This window comes from Abrus precatorius, unplaced genomic scaffold (assembly GCF_003935025.1).
Source record: "Abrus precatorius isolate BTA unplaced genomic scaffold, Abrus_2018 Scaffold3, whole genome shotgun sequence".
Taxonomy (NCBI): domain Eukaryota; kingdom Viridiplantae; phylum Streptophyta; class Magnoliopsida; order Fabales; family Fabaceae; genus Abrus; species Abrus precatorius.
The window spans coordinates 17,142,516-17,167,980 of NW_020874373.1; the positions used below are offsets into that span (position 1 = coordinate 17,142,516).

The 25,465-nt window shown below is 31.0% G+C and overlaps 1 protein-coding gene across 1 annotated transcript; it reads right to left on the reverse strand.

The window, feature by feature from the left end:
* Positions 1-4,263: 4,263 nt before the first annotated feature.
* LOC113861454 (long chain base biosynthesis protein 2a-like) lies at positions 4,264-18,608 on the reverse strand. The gene is made up of 12 exons (XM_027494272.1): positions 18,356-18,608; positions 18,217-18,282; positions 17,961-18,049; positions 17,716-17,861; positions 17,501-17,625; positions 17,313-17,406; positions 16,510-16,673; positions 15,950-16,111; positions 5,492-5,618; positions 5,215-5,381; positions 5,028-5,135; positions 4,264-4,706 (listed from the first exon to the last, which is right to left on the reverse strand). The coding sequence occupies exons 1-12, from the start codon at positions 18,479-18,481 to the stop codon at positions 4,611-4,613; spliced, it is 1,470 nt and encodes a 489-aa protein (XP_027350073.1). The 5' UTR covers positions 18,482-18,608; the 3' UTR covers positions 4,264-4,610.
* Between the last annotated feature and the right edge of the window lie 6,857 nt (positions 18,609-25,465).

Consider the following 25,465-nt stretch of genomic DNA (forward strand, 5'->3'; position numbering starts at 1 on the left):
GCTTAGATATTGTTCAACAGTAACAAGCTGCAAATCAAACAGTCGCTACAGCTCAAGCAGTAAGTCTTGACAGGGAATGTTGGTGGAGTGGGAAAGGCGCAATCTAATTGGTATACCATGGCCATAAGGGAAGTAGGGACACTAGGAAGAACCCTTATAGAAGGCCATATCGTCAGCAGTAGTCGCAACCTTCCCAATTTGTGGGAGCGACATCATCAACCCCTAGGCCAGTAAGGACTACCACGTACACCCTCTAACCTAGAAAGGCAAGTACATCGGTTTTTAGAGTCCTAGTGCCTTCGACAGTTAGGTGTTTCAGATGTGGAGGATCGCACTATCTGAGCCAGTGCTCTCATGTCAACAACAGTGTTTGTTTTTCTTGTTGGCAGTCGAGACACCTTGTTAAAGATTGTCCTTTTTCACAGCATAGAGCAGCATCATCTACGACCAGTACCTTACATGCAGTATGACCCAAAGCAGGCGAGACCTAGACCAAAGGCGTGTCTCTGTACTACTTTTGAAGCAGAGGTGGCTCAAGTAGCGGACCCTGATCATGGGAAAGAGGTAGTGGCAAGTACTTCTCTTTCCATACTCTTTGATTTTAGAGCCACGCACTCCTTCATTGTGGATGCATGAATAAGGAACCTAGGGTTACCTATGAGTGACTTGAGGTGTAACTTGATAGTGTCAACACCCACTTTGAGTTCGGTGATAACTTTGACTATTTGTGTCGGATGTCCCATAATGGGTGAGGGACGAAGGTACAAGGTAAATCTTATTAGTATGCCTATGATGGGCTTAGATACAATCTTAGGAATGGATTGGTTGACTACTAATCATATCTTGATTAATTGTGCCCAATGACACTTGCTCTTTCCTAAGGAACAAGGCTCTGTGGAAGTAATTTCTACATGCTAGGTAGAAACACCTCTGAACGAGGGAGCTTCCTATTTCATCCTTTTGGTTGTTATGGATGTGGAACAAGAGCAAGACCTTCGGCTGATACCAGTAGTGCAAGAATTCTCTAAGACCTTCTAGAAGATATTCTTAGGATACCCCCAACCTAGAGAGGTAGAGTTTAGAATAGATTTGATTTTGGGAGCTGAACGAGTATCAACATCACCTTATCCAATGGCGCCAAGGGAGTTGTTGGAGTTGAACGATCAAATTAAGGATCTAATGCAAAAGAAGATGATTAGACCGAGTGTGTCACCCTAGGGAACATCAGTTCTTTTGGTGAAGAAGAAGGACGTAAGTTCTACACTTTATGTTGGCTACCACTAGTTGAATAAGTTAACTATAAAAAATAAATACATGTTGCTGCAGATTGATGATTTAATGGATCAGTTGAGAGTTGCTAAAGTGTTCTCTAAGATTGACCTTAAGTTTGGGTATCATCATATCCAAGTCAAGGATGAGGGCATTCCAAAGACAGTCTTTCGCACTCGGTATGGCCATTATGATTATATGGTGATGCCTTTTGGGGTCACCAATGCCTAGTGGTATTCATGGACTACATGAACTGGGTTTTTGGTCTTTAGACCATTTCTGGATCAGTTTGTAGTGGTCTTCATTGATGATATCCTCATCTATTCCAGTTCACCAGAGGAGCATGCGGAACATTTAAGGATTATTCTGGGAATGTCAAAGGAAACACAGTTGTATGCCAAATTATCTAAGTGTAAATTTTGGCTTGACGAGGTGATGTTCCCTTGGCCACATGATCTCTATCGGAGGAATTGCAATTGACCCTTTCAAGGTGGAGTCAGTGCTACAATGGGAAAGACTAAGGACAACTGTAGAGATTCTTAATTTTGTGGGCTTAGCTGGTTTTCACTGGCGATTTATGGAGATATTTGTAAAGATTACTTCACCTTTGACATGGTTAACTCGTTGAGACCAACCCTTCATATGAATGGAGGAATGCGAGCGAAGCTTCATTGAGTTGAAGCAGAGGTTGACGACCTTTCCAATATTAATTCTTCTTGACATCAGCAGACCTTTTGAAGTGTTTTGTAATGCTTCAAGCCAAGATTTAGGATGTGTCTTAATACAAGTTTAGAGAGTAGTAACTTAAATTTTTAGTTATTTAAATATATATAATGTTGAGTAGAATAAGGGAATGAAATGGAATAAAATTATAATTTTACTATTTGAGTGTTTTTATGAAGGAATAAAAACAAAAGGACAGGTTTCATCCCTTACCTCTCAAATTGGAAGAAAATAAAAGGACTATTTGATGGAATTAATAGATTTGACTGAATTTTATTCAATCCCATCTTATTTTATACAATTTATTACAATAAAACCTAATATCATTTTATTTCATTTACTGAATTTCATAACTTTTCAGCAATCCAAACGCGTCACCTTAAAGCAGGATCGGGTAATCCATTATTCAAATAAGACTGTTCCCTTAGACCTTGCATTTTTAACTGATTGGACTATTCAATATTTTAATATATTAATAATGTTTTACAAAGTGATAAAGAGCCTCATTTAATTTTTCTATCTTTAGCTATTAATTTTTCCTTAACTCTTTCTAGTGTTTGGTACCTTTTTTCCATTCTTAGAAAAAAAAAGTTGCACAACATTAATATTACTTAATTTGATGATAGCAATTTGTAAAATTAATCAACTAAAAAATGTGATTGTTGCAACTTGCAAGCTATTAATTATCAAGTTTCGTCGATGCTCTTAATGGTATATTTTGTTTTACTATATAATTGCAGTTTTAATATATTTTCTAAAATAGATTCTTTTCCAAATTTATTATTTATATAATATTATTTACAATAACTATAAAAGCTGCTACTGCTTAAAGAATTCTTTTAAAATTAAAAGTACTTAAATCTTATCTCAAATCAACAGTATTATAAAATAGATTAAAAGGATTAGTTATACTATCTATTGAGAGTGAAAGTCAGAATTACTTAATTATAGAACTTTGATCAATAATTTTGCAGCTCAAAAATCTAAAAAAATATTAGAAAAATGATAATAAGGCCCTTTTGATATTAAGGATCCAAATTCAGATGGCATACATCTTCGGGTTGAAAAATATCTAAAGATCATTACAAAATGTGATCGAGTGTACCTTTGCTTAACTACCGCACTAAGTTGGAGAGTAACTGATTTGGTGTCATATAAATGACTACAGTAAGTACCTGCACCGTTGCTCAACCAAAGCACCAAGCTGAGGAGCAACTGATCAAGCAACTATCCTCACCTCGGGCAGGATCACTCCGACTTGACCAAATGACATATACCATTCAGTAATGCAAATAAGCATGCGTCAATAAGATCTCTCTCATTAATCAGCATAAATTGTGTCTAACCCTCTATTATCGAAGGGTTTAGCCACCTAAAAATGTCCAATCCCATCAAACAACTCCTATTACACGATATTAAACCCAGTAGCTAACAATATTATGATTAGAAACTAAACTTACGAAACTAATGCCTATATAGAGAAGCACAAGGATCCTAGGTACGTCAACTCACCTGAAAATATCACCATCCAAGCTAATACTGAAATAACGATAGCAAAGCAGGAACAATGAATTCATTTAGTTAACACGTGTAAACACTCAACTCTTGTTCATAATAAACAGAATTTGCCGATTAGCAAAAAACAAGTTTCAATTTGTTAGCGTGATGGTATACTACAATTTGTATATGCTCATTCATACAGAGACCGTTATAGTAGATTAGTATAATTCCGTTATTTGTATGGTAGGTTAAGTGAACAAGTGTAATTGAAAAACGTTGTAACGCAAGAATTGTCCTTAAAGAATGCAGGAAAAACTTATAAATAATCATCTTGCAATTGAAAAATAGCAGTTTTTTTAACAATACAGTGTTTGGTTCCTCGTTGAAGCCCAGTGTAATAATTCTCTCTGAAGGAATTAGTATGTGCGCGTGTTGTAATCCAGTTAGGAGCAGAGTGAGTAGATTCAGTCCTCTAACATAGGCAAGGCAACCTCTTAATTTAGCTAACCATCCAAATCCAAACACGAGTGCAACCATTACTTCCCTTCATCATTTATGGTTGTTGATTCGATCAAAAGGGCTGACTTTAAGTATATGTAACCAATAGTCAAGACAGCATTAGGATGCTGAGAAAGTGAGAGTTTGAAGAAACGTGATTCCATGATAAAAATCAGGAAGATAATCTATTGGATAAAAATTTGCAAAATAGCAAGTAGCCAGTCAGACTATGCACTTCCAGGTACAGTCCCATTACGCCCTAATAAATATTCAACTTCAATTTTACAATTTTATTAAAAATTCCAAGATTTGGTTTCAATGAATTACTAAAAAATTACAGGCGTATCTATACAGATGATCATACGACCAGATAAATATAAGATTATATAGACTTCCCTCTAACAGGAGACAAAATATTCACCTGTTTCTGGACAAAAAATAATTATATCTGCAGCTCCAAGTATAGTTAACACTTACAAAAACAGCGACAAGATTACTAGACATGCACATGGCAGTTAGTCTGAAGCCTACCACCCACAATTGAAACAAAAATGCTTCTTATAAATCCATTATCATCATCAATTTTTGCTCTTCTTTATGCTTTTTGACAAGAACTTCTCTTAGTCAAACTTCAGTGTCTTTCCCTCTTCCTGCTGCTGCAATGATTCAGCAGGGAAGTATTTTATACCAACGAGATCACCAACTCTGCTGATAACCTAAGAAAGGAGAACAATGCCAATAAAACATAACACAGAATATACCTGGTGTAAGTAACAAACACCAACAAAATCTGGCAAGATAAATATTGCAGCAAGTAAAATGACAAAACACATTGATCCTTGAAATCTAATACAAAGGGAGTCACCTCAGTCTAACAAAAGCTTTGTTTTCATAGCTATGACAAAGTACAGACACACAGTGACATGGGAGTAGAAAACTAAGCAGCCAATAGTCTACTACACTAAGGTGAGATATTCAGAATCAATTAATTGATGTATTTTTTGTGACGTTAATATTGAATGAAAGTCAATATATACCTCCAAGGCTTTGATAAGGTCTTCCCTTGAATGAGAAGCAGATATGCATATACGGGCTCTGGCAAGTAATAGTGGTGTCGCTGGAAATGCCACCGTCACGACAGCAATCTGAAAAAGGATCATTCACACACACACACACAGCGAGTTAACAAGTATAAATATAGTTGAATGTTTATGACAGGCTCACATTTTGCTTGAGACACTCCCTTGAGAAGGCAGGGATTTTGGCTGGGTTGTAAAGCATGATTGGCATTACAGGAGAATCATTATCCCCAAGAACCTCGAATCCCATCTTCTGCAGTTCCAACCTGAAAAAATTGCTGTTTTCTCGAATTTGTGCAAGTTTCTTGGCACCTAGAAGGTAACAACTTTGCTTCAATGCAAAGTAAGAAAAGTATATGCATCGGATGCATTTATGATTGGTGCAAGAGAAAGCCAAAGAAAAGTACAAGTGCTAGCCAAACCTCTATTGGAACCATCCGCTCCCAGAATAACTTTTATGGATGATATTATTTGCTGTGCAGCCGGTGGTGAAATTGAAGTTGCATAAAGATGAGCAGGACAAGTGAACTTCAGGTATTTGATAAGCTCCTGACAGTAGATCCAAAGTTCAACAAAGGAATGCAAGCTTAAATTATAATATTATTAATAAAAGTCAATAACTCAATGATCCAACCTCATAGAGAAAATGTGAAACACAAATCCACAAAATGAACTTCCACATAAGAAACAAAATGTATTCTAGAAGTAGCTCCATGATCATAACTTCAGTTCAATGAAACTAGAACTTCCAATTTCCCCCTTATGTCTGACTTCTATTGGTCCTTTTATTTTTCTCTTCTCATACAACCATATTTCTAAAAAAAAATTTTGGCTTTTTGTTGAACTATATAGCATCATGTGACCTATGTAGCCAACATCACCTAATGAGATAAAACTTGGTTGGTGTTTGTTCTTATACAATCATAGTTATTTCAGGGTGCACAGTGCACACTAGCAACAAGGGTTCATGATTTTGTCACTAATTGTGCGTTACAATGTGCTGGACAACATCGATTATTTTAGCAAACATGTCAACATTTTAAAATACAGGTTTTGCTCTGGAAAAAGTTTTTTCTCTCAAATTAAACTCAATCCAAACACACAATAGATATATTAATTTAACCTACACTAAAAATATTATATAAATAAAACACATGAAAATCTCATTCACACCTAAAATATAGCAGTGTTAATGTCTCAACTCTCCTTAATTCAAAATATCCTCAAAAACACCAGTCAAGGCTCAAGTTAAAACACTGCATTTTCTTGATGTGGGCCAGAATTTCAGGCCACTAGGGGCTAACTGCCACCAGTCAAAAAAGCTACAGTCAGAGGAGTCACTTAACTAGTGTAGACAATGATTGCCAGCCTTACCATTCAAAGGAATGAGATAACAGCGAAGGGAAGAAGACAAATAGAAGATGAGAAACAGTAATCAATAGGACTTGTCAGTGCTAAGTGGATGTTTCACGGGCTCCAGGTCTAGGCCAGAGGTTGCTGGTATAAAGGTTTCTAAAGTGTCAGAGGAGAGACAGTTTATTTACCTTAGGTTTTCTAAAGTGTGCTTATTCACATTGCTCATATTGTTCACAAAGGATGCAACATACATTGGTGCAAATTTTATGCCAAGCCCCTCATTGCCCTTCAAAGCAAACTATTGCAACAACATTACGCCACTAATAAATAAAGCACAATGAAAGCAATATGTAATCTCTTCCTGATTTTAAATTTAAAGGAGAAACCAGTAAGGCTCATGATCAATCAGAAAAGATTTCAACCTCTCTTTGTACCATTTTCGCAACATACTACTTGCCCTGTGTTATGAATAGCTATAATAGACTTATTAGGATTAGGGTTTATGTTAATATTATAATAACGGGCTTGGCCCAATAGGGTTACATATGTATCCTTATAAATATAAGGTCTTTACACATTGTAGAGCATCCAATTCCAGCACACTAATTTGTCTCTCTCTATACTCTCTCTCTCTTAATTCAACAATGGTACTAGAGCTTAGTCGATTTAGATGACCAGCTCAGATGAGTAGATGAACCGTGAGTTCAGTAAAGTTATATATGTATCCTTATAAATATGAGTCTTACACATTGTAGAGCATCCAATTCCAGCACACTAATCTGTCGCTCTCTATGCTCTCTCTCTCTCTTAATTCAACAATGGTCTTAGTCAATTTAGGTGACTTGCTCAGATGAGTAGTTGAACCGCGATCGAGTGAGTCGACGGTATGGACTTATGGTCAATGTAAAAAGTGCACCGTAAAGGAAACGATGACACTAAATGATCCATGTGTGGAGGGTTTAGAGCCCAAAAAGTGTCGTTAAGTGGACGACAGCCCACGTGGTGTAGACTATGAATACTCATGATGAAGAAAAACTTTCCCTGTGGAGGGAGCCGATATGAATAAATAGGTTCACACTTGAGAGGGAGTGTTGGACCCATGTACTCATAGCCTTAAGGTTTTGGGGTTGTATTGTTGTGTCTTACTCATTGTAAGGCTCCTTACCTAAAAAAAACTCAACCCAACAGTGGTATCAGAGAGCCTTCTAGGGTTCCTCCTTAGTCGCACACTACCGCTACCGTCGCCGCCACCACAAAAAACAAAAAAACAGCAGCTTCAAAAAAGACCGACCATGGCTGTTGTGGGGATAAAAAACTTTTTCCAATGTCCAAAATATGCAGTAATTCGATGTTTACAGTTTGAATGCGGCGTTTCTTTCTAGCCATTGAGACAAAACCCAGACAGTTCCATCACTATTTGTGGATATAAAATGTCTAAACATGATAGCCAGGATGCGCAGCACAAGGGAGCTATTACGGAGATTGTATCTCTATCCAAACTTACCGATGTTAAGCTGGATGGAGACTGTACGAACTATATGGAGTGAAAGTATTTGGTTGAGATTAACCTGAGTGGAAAGGGAAAGGATAATCATTTGACTGAAACAGCACCTGTCAATCCTAAGGATATTGACACATGGACAATACACGACAAAAAGATCCTTGTGCTGCTAGTAAACTCTGTTGATAGACAAATACAAGCGATTATTACCCATTGCAAAACCGTGAAGGAGTTGTGGGATTTCTTGCAATTATTTTTCTGTATGCTCTCTTGCAGGAAATTTATCGACCCAAACAAAATAAGCGAAAGCTAATGGACTATTTTTTAGAGTTTAAGAAACATACTGAGGAGATATAATCCTTTTAGCTTGCAAAACCATTGACAAGATGATAGTACAACAAAAGAAACTCATGGCTTTGAGTTAGCTTTCTAGACTTGATCCGAAATATGAGGTAGTTCGGTCTTAGATTTTATCAAGCAGGTTGATAATCTTGCCAATATCTTTTCCAAAGTTATACAGTCTTCCTTTGAGGAACTCAAAAGCACTACAAAAAATGAGTCTCCTGACCATTCTGCCTTGGCAGCCCAATACAATCACCGTGGTGGTCACAGTGGTGATAGAGGTGGTAGAGGTAGTCGTGGCCGTAGGCGTAGTAAAGGTCGTGGTATTGTACAGTGCTACAACTATGGCGAATTTGGCCATTATCGGAATCAGTACATTCATCCTCCACAAAATCAGTCATTTTTTCACTCACAAGATAATTCCCGCTTTGCTAACTCGGTGTCTCAGCCTAATACAGCTAGTCAAGAGAAAGAAGGACGTACTATGCATATGAGTGATGAGAAATTTATTCATCATACTCAGTCTCAGATTTTCCAACAGTCATCTACATCCTCTACAGCCACTTTTGTCCAAAAAAGTAATCTTATTGCATGTCTTTCCTCTTCTTCCAGGCATTGGGTCATTGATTTTGGCACTACTGATCATATGACTAGGGATTCAGGTATCCTTTTCTCTTTTTGTCTACCCAATTCTCATTCTTTTCCATTAGCCAAATTACTTTATCATTAAATTGTTCAGTAATATTCTTTTTTGATTCTTGTGCTTTTCAAGATCTGGTGACACAAAAGATTATTGGTAGAGGTAGGATATCTAATAGGTTGTATCTATTGAAAGAAGAAAAACTTCCGCCAACTTCTATTGCTTCTAGGAATGAAAAAGTGTCTCATTTCCAACTTCATTGTCGTCTGGGTCATTTGTCTTTAGGAGTTCTTAGAAAATTATGTCCTAGTATATAATCTCATTTTTATTGTGAGTCATGTCAGTTTGCTAAACATCATCGTAATGTTTATTAACCTTATTTAAATAAAAGGGTTCATGCCCCCTTTGAAATTTTTCATTCTAATGTTTCGTGCCCTTGTACAGTTACTTCTAAATCTAGTTTTAAATATTTTATTACCTTTGTAAATGATTATTTTCGTGTAACATGGCTATTGTTTATGAAATTCAAATCTAAAGTCTTTTTTACTTTGTAATTTATGTGCTAAAACTAAAATTCAATCTAATACTTGTGTGCGTATTCTTAGAAGTGATAATGCTAAAGAATATTTTTCTGTATTTTTCATTAATTTTATTAATAACCATAGCATACTTCATCAATCCTCTTGTATTGTTATCCTACAACAAAATGGAGTAGCTGAACGTAAAAATCATTATCTTATGGAGGTAGCTCGTGCTTTAATGTTTAAAATGAAAGTTCCTAAACCTTTTTAAGCTAATGATGTTTTTACCACTGCATATTTAATTAATCGCATGTTATCATCTATGTAGTGATAAAATCTCACAAATTTCTTCTTTTCTATTAATTTTACAGCAATTAAGTAAAAATATTATTTTTGTATTTTCAACAACTGTGTTTGATGACAAAAAATAAGTTTTGATTTTGACTCTAATTTTAGAATTTCAAGTAACTTTGATTCATTAGAACTTAAGATAATCATGCTTCACTTTGGACATTTGTCACTATAAAAGATAAGCTAGGAGATGGAGGGGGCAACAAGCTATGGAGTTGTAATTTTTGTGACAAAGTGGTCAAAAGTTCATACTCAAGAGTGAAAGCACATTTACTTAAAATATCCGGTGTTGGTGTTGCTCTTTATCCTAAGTAGGAATGGAAAGAGGCGCTGGCTTGACATTTTTAATAAACAAACAAGACTTAGGCTTTCTCTAAGACTAGTTTAAGTTTAGGGTTTCGGGTTTGAGCTGTTTATTAAGCCTAATAGACCGGTCTGTATATATATATATATATATATATCATAATTTAAAAATAAAGCTGTCAAAATATATTTAAGTAATAAATTTATTTAATAATATATTTTTTATATTCTTAATTCTATTTTTATTAAATTAATATATTATGTTATAATTTTTTTATAATTATAATAAACAAAAATTATATTCTATTAAAAATTAAAAATATTTATACACGATTACACTTTTTAAATAATAAATTTATTTAATAATAAATTATCATATTTGCAATATTTAAACAAATTAAAGAATAATTAAGTCTTTAAACAGAAATAAGACCAACCAAAACTAAACGACATAAAATTTAAAAATAAAATAATAAAATTATATTAATATATTTTTTATACACTTAATTTTTTATTATTAATTTAATTATTTAATTATTATATTAATATATTATGTTTAATTCTTTTTCTTTATAATAAATAGAAATTATTTAAATATGAATTATATTTTATTCAAAACTAAAATTTTATAAAAAAAGATAGAAAATAAAATAAAAAAATTCAATACACAATATATATATATATAATAGGACCATATCGTAAATAATATAATTTTAAATAAATTATGTATAATAATATATACTTTTTATAACTTACTACGTATTTTATCTTTACTGGTATAAATTTTTTGACCAAAGTACCTGTAAAAAAAATTTAGATACCAGATTCATTGCACACAGCCACACCTAAATATAAATATGTCAAATTTTAAATAATTAATTTATATTATATTCAAAACTAAAAATATTTATACACAATTACACATGTTTAAAAAATAAATTTATTTAATCATAAATTATTAAACTTGTTACATTTAAATAAGTTGAAGAACGTCTAAGTCTTTGAACAGAAATAAAACACAGTTAAAACTAAATGAATTAAAATTTAAAAATAAATATTAATGCTCTATTAATATATTTTTTATATTTTAATTTTATTATTATTAATATTCAATTATTATAATATATATTAGTGTGTGTGTGTGTGTGTATATATATATATATATATATATATATATAAATTATATAATAATATATATTTTTGTAATTTGCAAGTGTTTTAATTAAATTATTAGTTAATTTATCAATTTACATGTAATATATAAGCACGTGTTTTAATTTATTGTATCAGTAATATTTTTTATATTATATTAATGTTATAGTGTAATTAATTTTATATTTATTTGTTAATTTAAAATAACAAATTAATGTTATTTTAAATTAACATTAATTAAATTATTAGTTAATTTATCAATTTATATGTAATATATAAGTACATGTTTTAATTAAATTATTAGTTAATTTATCAATTTATATATAATATATAAGTACGTGTTTTTATTTATTGTATCAGTAATATTTTCTATATTACATTAATGTTATAGTGTAATTAATTTTATGTTTATTTGTTAATTTAAAATAAAAAATTAATGTTAAATATTTTGTAATTATTTTTTAAATTTAATAGTTATTATTATTGTCATTATATATATATATATATTGCATTAAGTTTAAATTTATTTTATTTTTAAAACATAATATATATTTGTTAATTAATTCAACAAATTGTATGAATGTTATTTTTATGATCAATTTTATGTGTTCACTATAACTTTATTTGTTGAATATAAGATGTCTTTAAACAAACAAAATATGCTTCTAAAATAAAACTAAAATCTTTTAATATTTAAATAATTTGTAAAAAATAAATCAAGAAAATATAAATATAATTTTTATTAATATAAAATATTTATAATTAATGTTTAAATAATATTTTAAAAATTATTTATAAAGTTATATAAATATTATTATAATTATTTAATAATTATTAATAACATAGATGAAAATTAAAAAAATATGTAAACTAATTTAATAATAAAATATTTATATTTTTATTAATATTAAAAAAAATTGTAACTGACTTCAGGTCAAGTCATGCTGAAAATAAAGCCTTTAACAAGTAAACTCAAGCCTAATAATTATGCTACAGGTTAAGTCTGTTTAAAATAAAGACTGGCCTGGTCTGTCCTGTTTCTATCCCTAGTCCTAAGATCCCTCCTGAATACTTGGCTAATTTGAAGAGAATTTGTGAAGAAGTTGAGAATAAAATTAAGCCCAAAACTATCCAACTACCTTCAGCAGCTCCAGCAATCTTATCCTAGAAAAGGAAAAAAATAGGAAGTGGTATACTAGAAAGGGCTTTCAATGTGAATGAAAGAAATCAACTTAGGGCAGAGATAGCAAGAATGTTTTGTTCAGCTGGCTTATCATTTCATCTTGCTAGAAATCCTTACTATGTTAGCTCTTATTCATTAGCTGCAAACCATAACCTTAGTGATTTCCTTCCTCCTAGTTATAATGCTTTAAGAACTAGTCATTTACAACAAGAGAGATCTCATATTGAAAGATTGCTCCAACCTATAAAATCTTTATGGCTTATAAAAGGAGTTACATTAGTTTCTGATGGATGGACAGATGTTCAAAGAAGGCCATTGATAAATTTTATGGCTGTAAGTGAAGGAGGGGCAATATTTTTAAAGGCTATTGATGGTTCTAAGGAGTACAAGGATAAACATTACATGGCCAGCATAATAAAGGATGTAAAATGATGAAGTAGGGCAAAAAAATGTTGTCTAAATCATAACAGATAATGCTCCTATTTGTAAGGCAGCTGGGATGTTAATTGAAGCTGAGTTTCATCATGTGTTTTGGACCCCTTGTGTTGTTCATACTTTGAATTTAGCATTGAAAAACATATGTGCAGCTAGAAATATTGATGGAAATGAAAATTTTTGCAATGAGTGTCATTGGACTACTCTCCTAGTTGATGATGCATCTTTTATCAAGACTTTCATAATGACTCACTCTATGAGATTGGCTATTTTTAATGAGTTTTCATCTCTTAAATTGCTTTTTGTTGCTGAAACCCGTTTTGTATCAATGATTGTCATGCTAAAAAGATTGAAGTTATTGAAACATGCTTTGCAAAATATGATCATCAATGACCAATGAAATAGTTTAAGAGAAGATGATGTTGGTAAAGCTGCCCATGTGAAAGAACTTATTTTAAATGATATATGGTGGGATAAATTAGAATATATTCTTTCTTTCATGGATCCTATATATATCATGCTTAGAAAATGTGACAGAGATGCTTCTACTCTTCATTTGGTTTATAAAATGTGGGATTCCATAATAGAAAAAGTGAAGACAATCATATATAGGCATGAGGAAAAGGAAACAAATGAAGTTTCTAATTTTTATGATGTGGTTTATAGTATACTGAATTTTAGGTGGAGCAAGAGTTGTACTCCACTTTATTGTTTGACTCATTCATTGAACCCAAGGTAAATTTCAACTTAGTTAATATCTCTTGAAAAATAAAAATCATACTATAACAAATTTTTTAATCATATGTAGGTATTATAGTGAAGAATGGCTTAGGGAAGCTCCAAATAGAGTTCCTCCACATCAAGATGATGAAGTTTTGAGAGAAAAGAACAAATGTTTGAAGAGATATTTTTCTAATGCTGAGAAAAGAAAAAATGTTTTTGTTGAATTCTCGAATTTCTCATCTTGTGCCTGTGACTTTGCTTCTTTTGATTTGATTGAAGATAGGTGGATATTAGACCCAAAATCTTGGTGGGCAATGCATGGATCTTCTGCCCTTTTACTTCAAAAGCTTGCCTTAAAGCTTCTTGTACAGCCTTGTTCCTCATCTTGTTGTGAGAGGAATTGCAGCAGTACTCATTCATTCATTCTTTGAAGAGAAACAAAATGGATCCAAAAAGAGCTAAGGAGTTGGTTTATGTGCATTCCAACCTTCTTCTTTTGTCTAGGAAAGAAGAAAAGTATACTAAAGGAGAGACAAGGATGTGGGATATTAGTGGAGATGTACATGATCCACTTGATAATGGTGCTGGATTTCTTGAATTGGCTGAATTATCTCTTGATGAACCAGACTTAAAAGTTATGCTTTTTGTAGACGATGGGGATGGAGGAAATGTGTGACAATGTTAGAATTAAATAGTATAAAAGCAGAACATTCTTTTTATGATAGTTCTATATTTCTTTTGGATAGAACTAACATTTCTTTTGTAGAATTCTAACTTGAATAGGGGGTAAAGTATGTAATTTTTTATATGTTCATAGATAAGGGAAAGATATGATCGTATGTATCTTTTTTTGTAAAATGTGATCATTAATATGTGAATGTAACACATTACTATAAATTAATTATCAATATCTCTTTATAAATATTATTTCTTTAAATTCATGTTAAAGTATCTAAGTCATATCGTATCTTGAAATTTAAATTTTTTCCGTATCCCCGTATTCGTATCGTATCAGTGTCGTTTGAAGTATCTAGGCTTCATAGCTTGAAACAATCACCTAGAGCATAGTTTAGGAGATTCAATGACATGATTCTGGAATTTGGATTAGTGAGAAGTGAAAGTGATCATACAATGTTTTACAAACAAACTAACCATGGTTGTATTTTACTTGTTTATGTTGGTGATATTGTTATTACAGGTAGTGACAAAAAAGGAATCAGCAACCTAAAGAAATTTCTTCAAACAAGTTTCACACACAAAACTTACAAATTCTGAAATACTTTTTGGGTATTGAAGTCATGCACTTCAAGTAAGGAATCTTCCTTTCACAGAGAAAATATGTCTTAGACTTAATTACTGAGACTGGACTAAAATGAGCTAAACCATGTAAGACACCTATAGAGCCAGGAGTGAAACTGATAACAGATGAAGTTCTTTTTGCATATCCACAGAAATACCAAAGATTAGTAGGTAAGCTAAATTACTTGACTGTCACAAGGCTGAATATTGCTTTTCCAGTGCATGTTGTTAGCCAGTTTATGTCATCTCTGACAGATACTCATTGGAAAGCACTAATCCACATTGTGAAGTATTTGAAGAAAGCACCAGGAAAAGAAATTGTGTACAAAGATCATGGACATGCACAGATAGAGGCATTTTCTGATACTGATTGAGCAGGATTTATGGACAGAAAATCTACTACCGAATACTCTGTGTTCTTAGGAGGTAATTTAATTTTGTGAAAAAGTAAGAAACAAAACATTGTATCGAGATCGAGTGCAAAATCAACATACAGAGCGATAGCTCAGACTACTTATGAGTTAATGTGGTTGAAACATATGTTGGAAGAGATAGGATTTGGTAGCATTAAGCCTATATGCAACTTTGGTGTGATAACCAGGCAGTGATACGCATTGCCTCAAATACAGTTTTTCATGAACAGACAAAACATATTGAGATAGACTATCACTTTATTTGCGAAAAAGTTCAACAAAAACATCCATCCATCTCTCATGTTAGGACAAGCGATCAACTAGCAGATGTGTTTACAAAGGCTTTAAATGGGACACGTAGCAATTATATTTGTAACAAGTTGGGCATGATTAATAATATCTATGTTCCATCCAGCTTAAGGGAGAGTTTTATAAATAGTTATAATAAACGTAATAGGATTAAGGTTTACGTTAGTATTACACTAACGGGCTTGGCCGAGTACATTACATATGTATCCCTATAAATATAATGGTCTCTACACATTTTAGAGCATCCAATTCCAGCACACTAATCTATCTCTCTCTCTATGCACTCTCTCTTAATTCTACACCCTGTAATCATTAAATTTGAATACGATATTCAAATATACATGCAGCATACCTTAGATCCTGCAATGTAACCCCCACATGATCCAAATGATTTGGTGAATGTCCCCATCATGATGTCAATATCAGCAGTATCCACACCTAAGAGCTCACAAACACCTCTTCCTGTTTTTCCCACTGCTCCAATGCTGTGTGCTTCATCCAAATATGTATATGCCTATACATCAATGGAAGTGTACGGAGTGTAACCATATACAAAATTAAAATTACAAATAAAATCTGATAATGAAAAATTAATCCAAATTTCCCTTCAAGGGAAGGGAAAGCAAGGAGCAAAATGAAGAAACACCTTCTATTTCGACGGTTTGAACGGAATCCACATTAAACACAGACAATTTTTGTGGACACAAACCAGTTACAGCAGTTCATTTATAATAGTAACAGGATTCTTTTTCCTTATAGACTTATCGCAATCTATGGATCTTAAACTGAGATGAAATACTTCAACAGCTCCCCTTCCCAAAATATTAAAAAAACAAGGCACGTGGAAAACAAGTACTAAAGAAAAGAAATGCACGATTTGTACAGAAGATAGGGGTTACAATATTAACCAACCTTGTATTTTTTGCATATAGCTATGATCTCTGGAAGTTTGCAAAGCTCCCCTTCCATACTGTATATCCCTTCTACAATAACAATTATTTTCTTCCATGGCCTATGGGTCCTTGGCTGTCCCTCTGCAATTTGTTCTCTTAAAACTTCTTCAAGATGTGGTGGTGCTGCAGGTAACATAGCAAAGAGAAAGCAAATAAACAATGCTATGAAGATTCTACGCACCATAATATTAACACAAGAACAGAAAATAGACAAAGGCAAAACTTCAACCTAATAGCTAAGTTAAAAAAATAGACATAACTAAAGAGACAAGCGTTCAAAATCCACATAGACATAACTAGAGGACTAGCAATACACTCTACTATTGAGTGGAATTCATGTGGATCATGTTAAATAACAAATGTTACTTGTTAAATAAGGGATGAGACCCACATCATTTAGTGGGTCCCACACGAATTTCTCCCGATAATAAGAAGTGTGTTGGAAAGAGTATGCCATGAAGTGTGTTGCGAGCGCTTCTACTCAACTAAAATAAAAAACTAGTTCAGTAATACCTTTTATGCTATGTCAGCAGAAATTACATGCAAAAACATGTGATTTTATACATTTACTGTATATAAAATGGAAATGATATAGTGCAGAACAGTAGCCAACATTATCTCCCAACCAATAACCGAAACTAAGACCTTTCTTAATAACAGGAGATAGGTTTTAACAGTCTACAACCTTGGTATTTGGAAACTGAAAACATGACTACTTAACAACCAATTCATCTTATTTTAGTATGTGGCATAGACACTCACTATTATGTTGAAAAACGCGAATAGTTGCTCCAGATCCTCGTGCACCGTTAACAATTGAGTTGTGGTTCAATGAATCACTGATGATAAGGCTTCCCTGTAAAAAATATAGAAATATCAATAACTAATCACGCAAAATATACAATCTACATATCTCACTGAAGCAAAATCATTGAACCATTATCACAGACCTTCCTCATCAGGACTGGAAGAATAGCAGAGTTAGTCACATAACCCATACCAAAAACAATAGCAGCTGGCTTTCGAACAAAGCTTGCAACTTGTTCCTCCAACTCATTGTGAAGTGCAGTAGTGCCTATGAGAGAAGCCACATTTCAAACACATGCATAGATAGATAACCAACCAAACTGTTTTAATTGCCAACACACAAAATAATGTACTTAACCCCCATCCACCCGGCTGCTGCACGTGCTCGGCGAATACTTGTTCAACGTCTCAACAACTCGAGGCGTACAGTATTCATCCGCCGCAGCAAATCCAAGATAGTTGTAAGACCCCAAATTGAGACATCTACTTATCTTATTGGTCCGTCTGCATTAAGAAACAACAAGAGAGAGCCACATAAATTACAACTGCAACAGTTCCAAAGAAAGAAAATTCAGGCATTTCAAATTAATATAAGAATTATACTTTAGAGTCTTATTATTATCATTCGAGTAGCGTTCCACTACATCAAACCAAGCGTCAGGAGCACTTGATATCGGTCTTCCAAAGCAGTCCTGCCAAAAGACAAATTCGGAAACAAACAAACAACCACTTCATAAATGCAATCCAAATGAAATTAACGTTTAAAAATAAAATTAAATTAAAATTTGGAGTATCGAAAAACCTTTTCAAACACTGCTAGTAACGAATTATATAGAAATTAAAAGAGAAAACAAAATACCTGAATACGGAGATATAATCGACGGATATAAAAGTCTTCGAGGCCTAAGCAGATCGGAGCGTAACCCTGCATGGGAGAAAGAAGGGTTAACAATGAAATGAAAGGGGTGGATGGAGAAGAAGGGGAAAAGAAAGAGAACCTGAAGATTGTTGGAACTGCACCAATCGATGAATTTGCGGAAGAAATCTCTGAATTGACCGAAGGCGAAGAGCAAACCGTAGCTGAAGTAAGTTGTTAAGGCTGTGAGATAGGGAATTGCTATCATCTCTTCCACCACACACAAACACGATCTAAAATCTAAGTGCTACACACAGAGAGATGACGTTTGATCAGATTGTAATTGGAATTGAAATCAAATCCAAACTCCAACTAACTACGCCTAGTTCTTGTTTGTTTGCGTGTCAATAATTTTTTTCCTTTTTTTTTAATATTCTTTTTGTGTTAATAAACAAGTAAATAAATAAATGTGGGGCGGGGCTTGGAAGGCTTAGTTTTCGGAAAAATAAGAACAGAGAAATATCTGGAAATTCATTTTTACACACCCTCTGCAAATTTTAATTACGAAACTCTTCCGTAAATTTTTTTTTTTCCAAAGGTGTAATTAATTTTGAAAATCAATGCAAATTAATTTTTCAAATTAAATTTTGAAAATGTTTAAAATTTTTAAAATTCTAAAAAAATAAAATTTTAATTTAAAAAAAAAGCAATGTAAATGTAAAAAAATGGACCATAACATCTCAAATTTTTTTTAAAAATAAAATAAATAGAAGTTTTCAAAAATATTATCTTTTGTAAAAATATCTAAAATATGTTTTTTTATATATTACATAATTCATACCAAATTAAAATAATTCAACACTTACACATAAGTCGCACGAGCGAGCATAAGTGTGTTGATATTGAGTACAATTCTGCTTGAATGTAAGTCGTATCAAACACAAAATTAATGTGACTTATGTATTAATGCATAAGTCATAACAAGTTATTACAACTTATGGTTAAGTATAATTATATTTAATATAAGTATATCTCGTGCTTGATCAAAAGCTGAACATAAGTCACTCTAAGTTATGTGACTTAGATTAGGGCACCCTATAGATAAGTAAGTGAGTATATTTATTTATAGTTGCATAATGTAAAACAAAATAATTGTAATATTACTAGCATCTTTATCTTGTCATCTTTGCTCTTGAACCAAACCACAAAGTTTAAAGATATGTGACAAATACAATATGCATGATATGCTACTAATGGATGACACACACTACCTTTTACATTCACACTAGCTTTTATAGACCTATGTCTATAAAAAAATTACAAAAATTTATTCTTCCAAAGTGACATACTATCAAAGGTTACTAAAAAAGCATCACATTCCCTAGTCTCTCCCTGAACTACGGCAAATACAACAAGCAATATGTTCGAGTTACCATCTTGGACAATGACCATTAATAGTGTTTCACTATACTTTCCATACAAATGTGTGCTATCAATTGAAATAAATGGTTTGCAATATTTAAATGTCTCTTACAGAATATCCAAAACCAAAAGGCTAAAAACATTACACAATTAGGATCAACAATATTACCAACATAATATGGTTGAGTCAATAGATGAACTAGACGTATAAGACTATAGTTCAAGAAACCATCTCAAAAGTTCATTGTAAGAAAGTTCCTAATTACCATAAATCTTGTCAATTTTCTTCCATTTCACATATCATACCTTCATATACTTTAGTTTAAATTTAAATCTTGACTCCACAACACTTTGCAATACTTTAATGGATATTGTTGGATTAGATTACACTATTGACAATATTGCACATATAACATCATTATTTAATTGCCGATAGCCTTCTAGAGTTGAAACAAACACACATGCGTGTGGTCTATTATACTTCCAAACTTCGCATATTGAAATTTTATGACAATAAGTAACACAAATACTCCAATTGCATCTGCTGCCAAACTTCACACATTTACCATAGCATTTATATGATTTGACTCAAACTTTATATTCATTTAATCTTTGAATATTGTAACTCTTGATTACAAATAAAACAGCTTTCTTATACTTGAACAATTGTTTGACTTCTACCTCTATTCATCCATCCAAACTAACAATTCCACTTATTTTTCTTAAGAACTCATCAACACTACTGGGATTCATTGCATCCAAATTCAATGTTAAATAGTGACTAGGTTGTCGTTGAGACTGTGACATGAACTATTGTATCTAACTAATATCATCTATCTTCTTGTAACATCTATCTCCTTATCAAATCCTTCATCACTTTCATTTGGTACAAGGCCATCAAATTGTTCTTCTTCCACATCTTCCGTGTGTTTAATCAAATTTAAAAAGTCAAAACTAGTAATAAGCTAACCATCCAATAGTTCACAAAGTTATGCAAGCTTTGACTAGCCAATATTTCCTCTTTGTCATTCATAATTATTTATGTCAATATGATCAATTAAAGAGCATGACGTCCTAACAACTAAATCTTTGGGATTAGAACCTCCTAAGTTGAATTGACATTCTTGCAAACTTATAAATATTTTCATTATGCAAATCTCTCTTAATTGGGCTTGAAAATTAAACATTATACTCACATCATTATCATTGTAAATTGGATAACTTGTATATTTGATCAGGCCTTGTCCAATGCTACCGGTAACTTGTATAACATCTCCATGACCAATCTATTATTTTCATGCCCTAATTGCTACAATATATTGTTTTGCAACTATAAATAATTGATGGTTGAACAGATAACTATGCAAATTAGTAAAACACTACTGAAAATAACTCTTTCTGTGATATTTGTAACTTTGTCATTATAGTGAACTAATATATAACAACTTCTAGTCATATTTCTTCTAATATTACAACTATTTTGCAAATTTTTTACTTTATATAATAACAAATAAATATACTCACTTACTTATATAATAGATATTATAACCTAAGTCATATAAATTTATAGCGATTTATGTTCAACCTTTGGTCGAGCACGAGATGTGCTGGTGCTAAGCATGCCCATGCTTGACTATAAATCATACCAGCCTGCCATAATTTTGGCATTAACACATAAGTTACAGTTACACTCAAGCACGTGCTCAATAGTAGTATGTCCCCCTACCATAATTAAGTATAAGTGCACTAGGTTGGTGTCACTTGTATATAAATTTTAAATTGCTCTAACCTAGTGCAATTATGTAGTATAAAAACATAATATATTTTGAGTTTTTTTTACGGATGACATTTTTAAAAATTTCTATTTATTTTATTTTAGTTTTTATAAAATAATATCCTAATATCTCATTTGGAATTTGAATATTAATAGGCTTGTGATTAGAAAATTCTGAGGCCTGCTATTCTATAGTGGAAGTTCGACCCAAATCATATTATTTAGTCCATGAAAAACAAATGTTAAATTGATTAAAACAAATAAATATTATGTGTATTGTACGGAATTATTATAAGTATGTATTTAATAAAAAAATATTTAAAATGTAATAGACTATGATGAAATAAACTTAATGTTACTAAATGTAATTAATTGATCAATAAAATAAACAAAAATTCTTACTTAAAAGTTTGATTATTATTAGATGATTGATGTTAGAATATTAAGTTTGGCTTAAATAATGATAGTTTAAAATAATGTCCTTTATTTAATATAAAAATAATTTATTTTAAAAAAAAATGTCTTAAAGTATGTAACTCGCATAAGCTTATTAAATAAAGAGTTGAACTTAAACTATCATTAAGAATCTTATATTAAATTTAGATTCTTAATGATAGTTTAAGTTTAACTCTTTATTTAATGAGTTTATGTGAGTTACATATTTTATGACACTTTTTTTTTAAATAAATTATTTTTATATGTATTAAAAATAAAAAAATACACATTAAAATTTAAAACATTAAATATTTATCAAATAAAATTAAAATAAATATTCTAAGTAGTCTTAAAAATTTAAAATCACTAGTAGTGCTTTTGCGATGCAATGAATTAATTTTTTTTTGAAATTATAAAAAATCCATAAAAATATATAAATATTTTAACATAACATTATTACATAACGACCATTAAATACATAGTAAAATAATACATTGTGAAATATTTATTATTTAAATATATAAATATTAAGGTGTTTAAAAAAATAATATATTTAAAAAAATACATAAAAAGAAATAAATTATAAAAAAAATTAACATTATAACTAAAATAATATCTCAAGATCTAATGATGAAAATATTAGAGAAAAAAATTATTATTTTTTATATAATATTTTAAAGACACATTTAAGTTATAAATAGATGAGAAAATTTAAGAAATAGAAATCATATGCAATAAGTTATTGCAAACTTATATTTAGTCTTCTCCAGCAAATCAAGCTTGTAAAATACAAGCGTTTTGCAAAGAATTCAAAATATAGAAGATGCTCAATATAATAATAGAAAGAAGGAACGAAGATTCAGAGTGAAATCAAAGAAAAGAGGGATGATTATGAGAGAAATAAAAGAAATAAAATAAAGAATGTATTTTATAGACTAGTTGAAGGAATGGAAAATTCTTTCCAGCGAAAACATATAAGCTTTCAAAAGAACAAATAGGTGATAATTAACGTCATTAAGGTGATCAGATGAAAAGTTTAGAAAGGAGAAATTTTGTTTCTATGACACAAATATATACACTTTTTTTAAAGAAATTAAAAAATATAATGACAATAAAAATTCTCAATTTTACCATACTTTGAAGATATTATATCTTTCTATAAAATCATATTCTCAGTGAATAAAAAAAATAAAAAAATAAAAATTATAAATGATAGTTTTAATTTAAAATAAATTTTAGATAAAAAAAAATATTTGCCTAACCTGCTAAAATGCAAGTCAATGACAAGTTGTAATAGACTAACTTGTCAAACTCATTTTTAATTTTTAAAAATAATAAAATAATTATTTATTTAGTCTTCGATTGATTAATTTGTTAGCCCACTTTAAAAATGATCAAGTTAAAAAATTTAATTTATTTTCAAATAGAGTCAGACGAACCAACTCATTCTATAACGAAGTGAAACAAACCTGTTTTGACATCACTAAATTCAAGCAATATTTAATTTTGTATTCTTTTAAATATTTTTGAATTTATCTTTTTACGCCCTGTACATTTATATAACAATCCTCCTTATTCTTGAGATTCAAATTTTCTTAAGAAATTAAAAAGATTAAATTTATCTAAAAATTGTACATACTTAGTATTGCGCAAACAAGAAGCGAAGTGCTTGTTTTCTTCTCTGTTACAAAAGGCCACAATTAATTTTGCAAATATATTTTTTTTCCACAAAAGCTGAAGCACTTTGAACGATAGTAAAAATTTTCAATTCCAGCAAAATCAATTTTGGACGAACAAACAGGCCTAAAATTTCCTTTCTCATTAGAATTTGTGAAAGAAAAATAACTTTGCTTTCTTCATTGTGGACATCATATAATTCCCCATGCAATAACCATTATAGCTGGACACTATTTTTTAAAATTAATTTTCACGTAAAAGTGTTTAAAATTAAACCAAATAATTTTTAAATTAATAAATAAAAATAAAAACAAAAAATATTGTCAATTAGTTTATTTTTAGTTTATATTATTAAAATTGGCCTCATCTATGATATATTTTAATTACTTTACTATAATATATATTTTCATGTAAAAACTAAATTTTCTTCATAATATACCATAACTTTGTGTAAATACATGGATTGTCACTCTAACTTTGTATCTAACTTTCATGTATATCATTTTATTATTTTTTTAGCCTCTCATAAAAATCATAAATATTTGAGAAGCTTCATTGCTTATGTTGTGATTTATCTCAACACAAAATATTAGTATGCTTGTGAGAATGTGATTTAAGTGTCATATCTAAGAGCTCTGTTTACGATAATATTGAAACCTCAAACCTTATATTTTTTATTTTTTTGACAATCCACTATGATAAGTGCTTATGCATTATTTTTTTATAAATGTTTTTATGCTTGATCCTCTAATGTGGTTCAAGAATAATGATTGGGATTTTGAGCTACACATTATGGGAATTTATACTAATTAGATTGATATTTATGTTTTAGGAAGAATGAAAAAAAATGAGAGCTTTTAAAAGGATAATCAATAAAAAGAGAAGCAATGTCAACTTTCTCTCAAGATTTACAAAATCAGCAAGATACATGGCCAAATTCATGACCATTTATCTATACATGTGCTTTCTAGGCTAAATGAATTGTTATGAGTGCAAAGGCAAAGATCTACAGTTTATGCCCATAAATCTACTCATGTACTTTTTGAATCACATAAAATAAGCAAAGTCTTAAAAGCAGAGAGATAAGCGTTCAGATTCATGACTGTGTATCTATGCTGAACTTCATTAATCATGTTTTTAAGCGTGTAGTTTAATAGAAAGCTTAAACGGCTGAATTATTAGAAAATAAGAGAGATACACGGTCAAGTACATGACCATGTATCTATGATGTATCTAAGAGTATAAAATGATGTGCATCAAATTTTAACATCTACGAAATAATGAGCAATTAGGCTATTTGATATAAAAAGAGGAGGATGGAAAAACCTAGAAGGGGATATGATTAGCGAGAAAGTAGGTGTGACAGCTGCAACTGGGGGATGACAATAAGAATTTTTTCTCATTCTCTAATCTTGGATTGTAGTTTTCTTATGTTTTATTTCTAATTTATTTTCTAAATACCTAAATGAAATGAATCCTTTGTAATCCTTTTCTTGAATACTTCTTCAAACTATTTCAAGTTTTGTTTTTTTGAGTTCAATTAAGTAGTTTAGCTTGTTGGTTGATAATTCATTTTATCTCCTATCTTGTTTTCATATTTCTAGTTTTGAATAGAAATTTAGTATAAATTGATCATTACTCATTTGAAAAGAATTGCTTGCAATCTTAGAGATAGAATTGCATAAGTCTTATGCTTTAAGGACAATCCTAATTGTAGAATTCACAAATTAAATTTAATGCAGCCTAGGAGTATTAATTAGGAAGAGATTTGGGTTAATCAACTCAAGGTTAGGAGTTATTTATCTTGAGAAAGATATTGGGTTATTTTAAGAATTCTTCCAACTTTAAGAGATTAAAACTGGGTAGTTAATGGAGAAATATAATTTGTTTGAATGCTTAGGAGTATTTACAATCTAGGTATCTGCTTTCTTTATCTGAATTTAC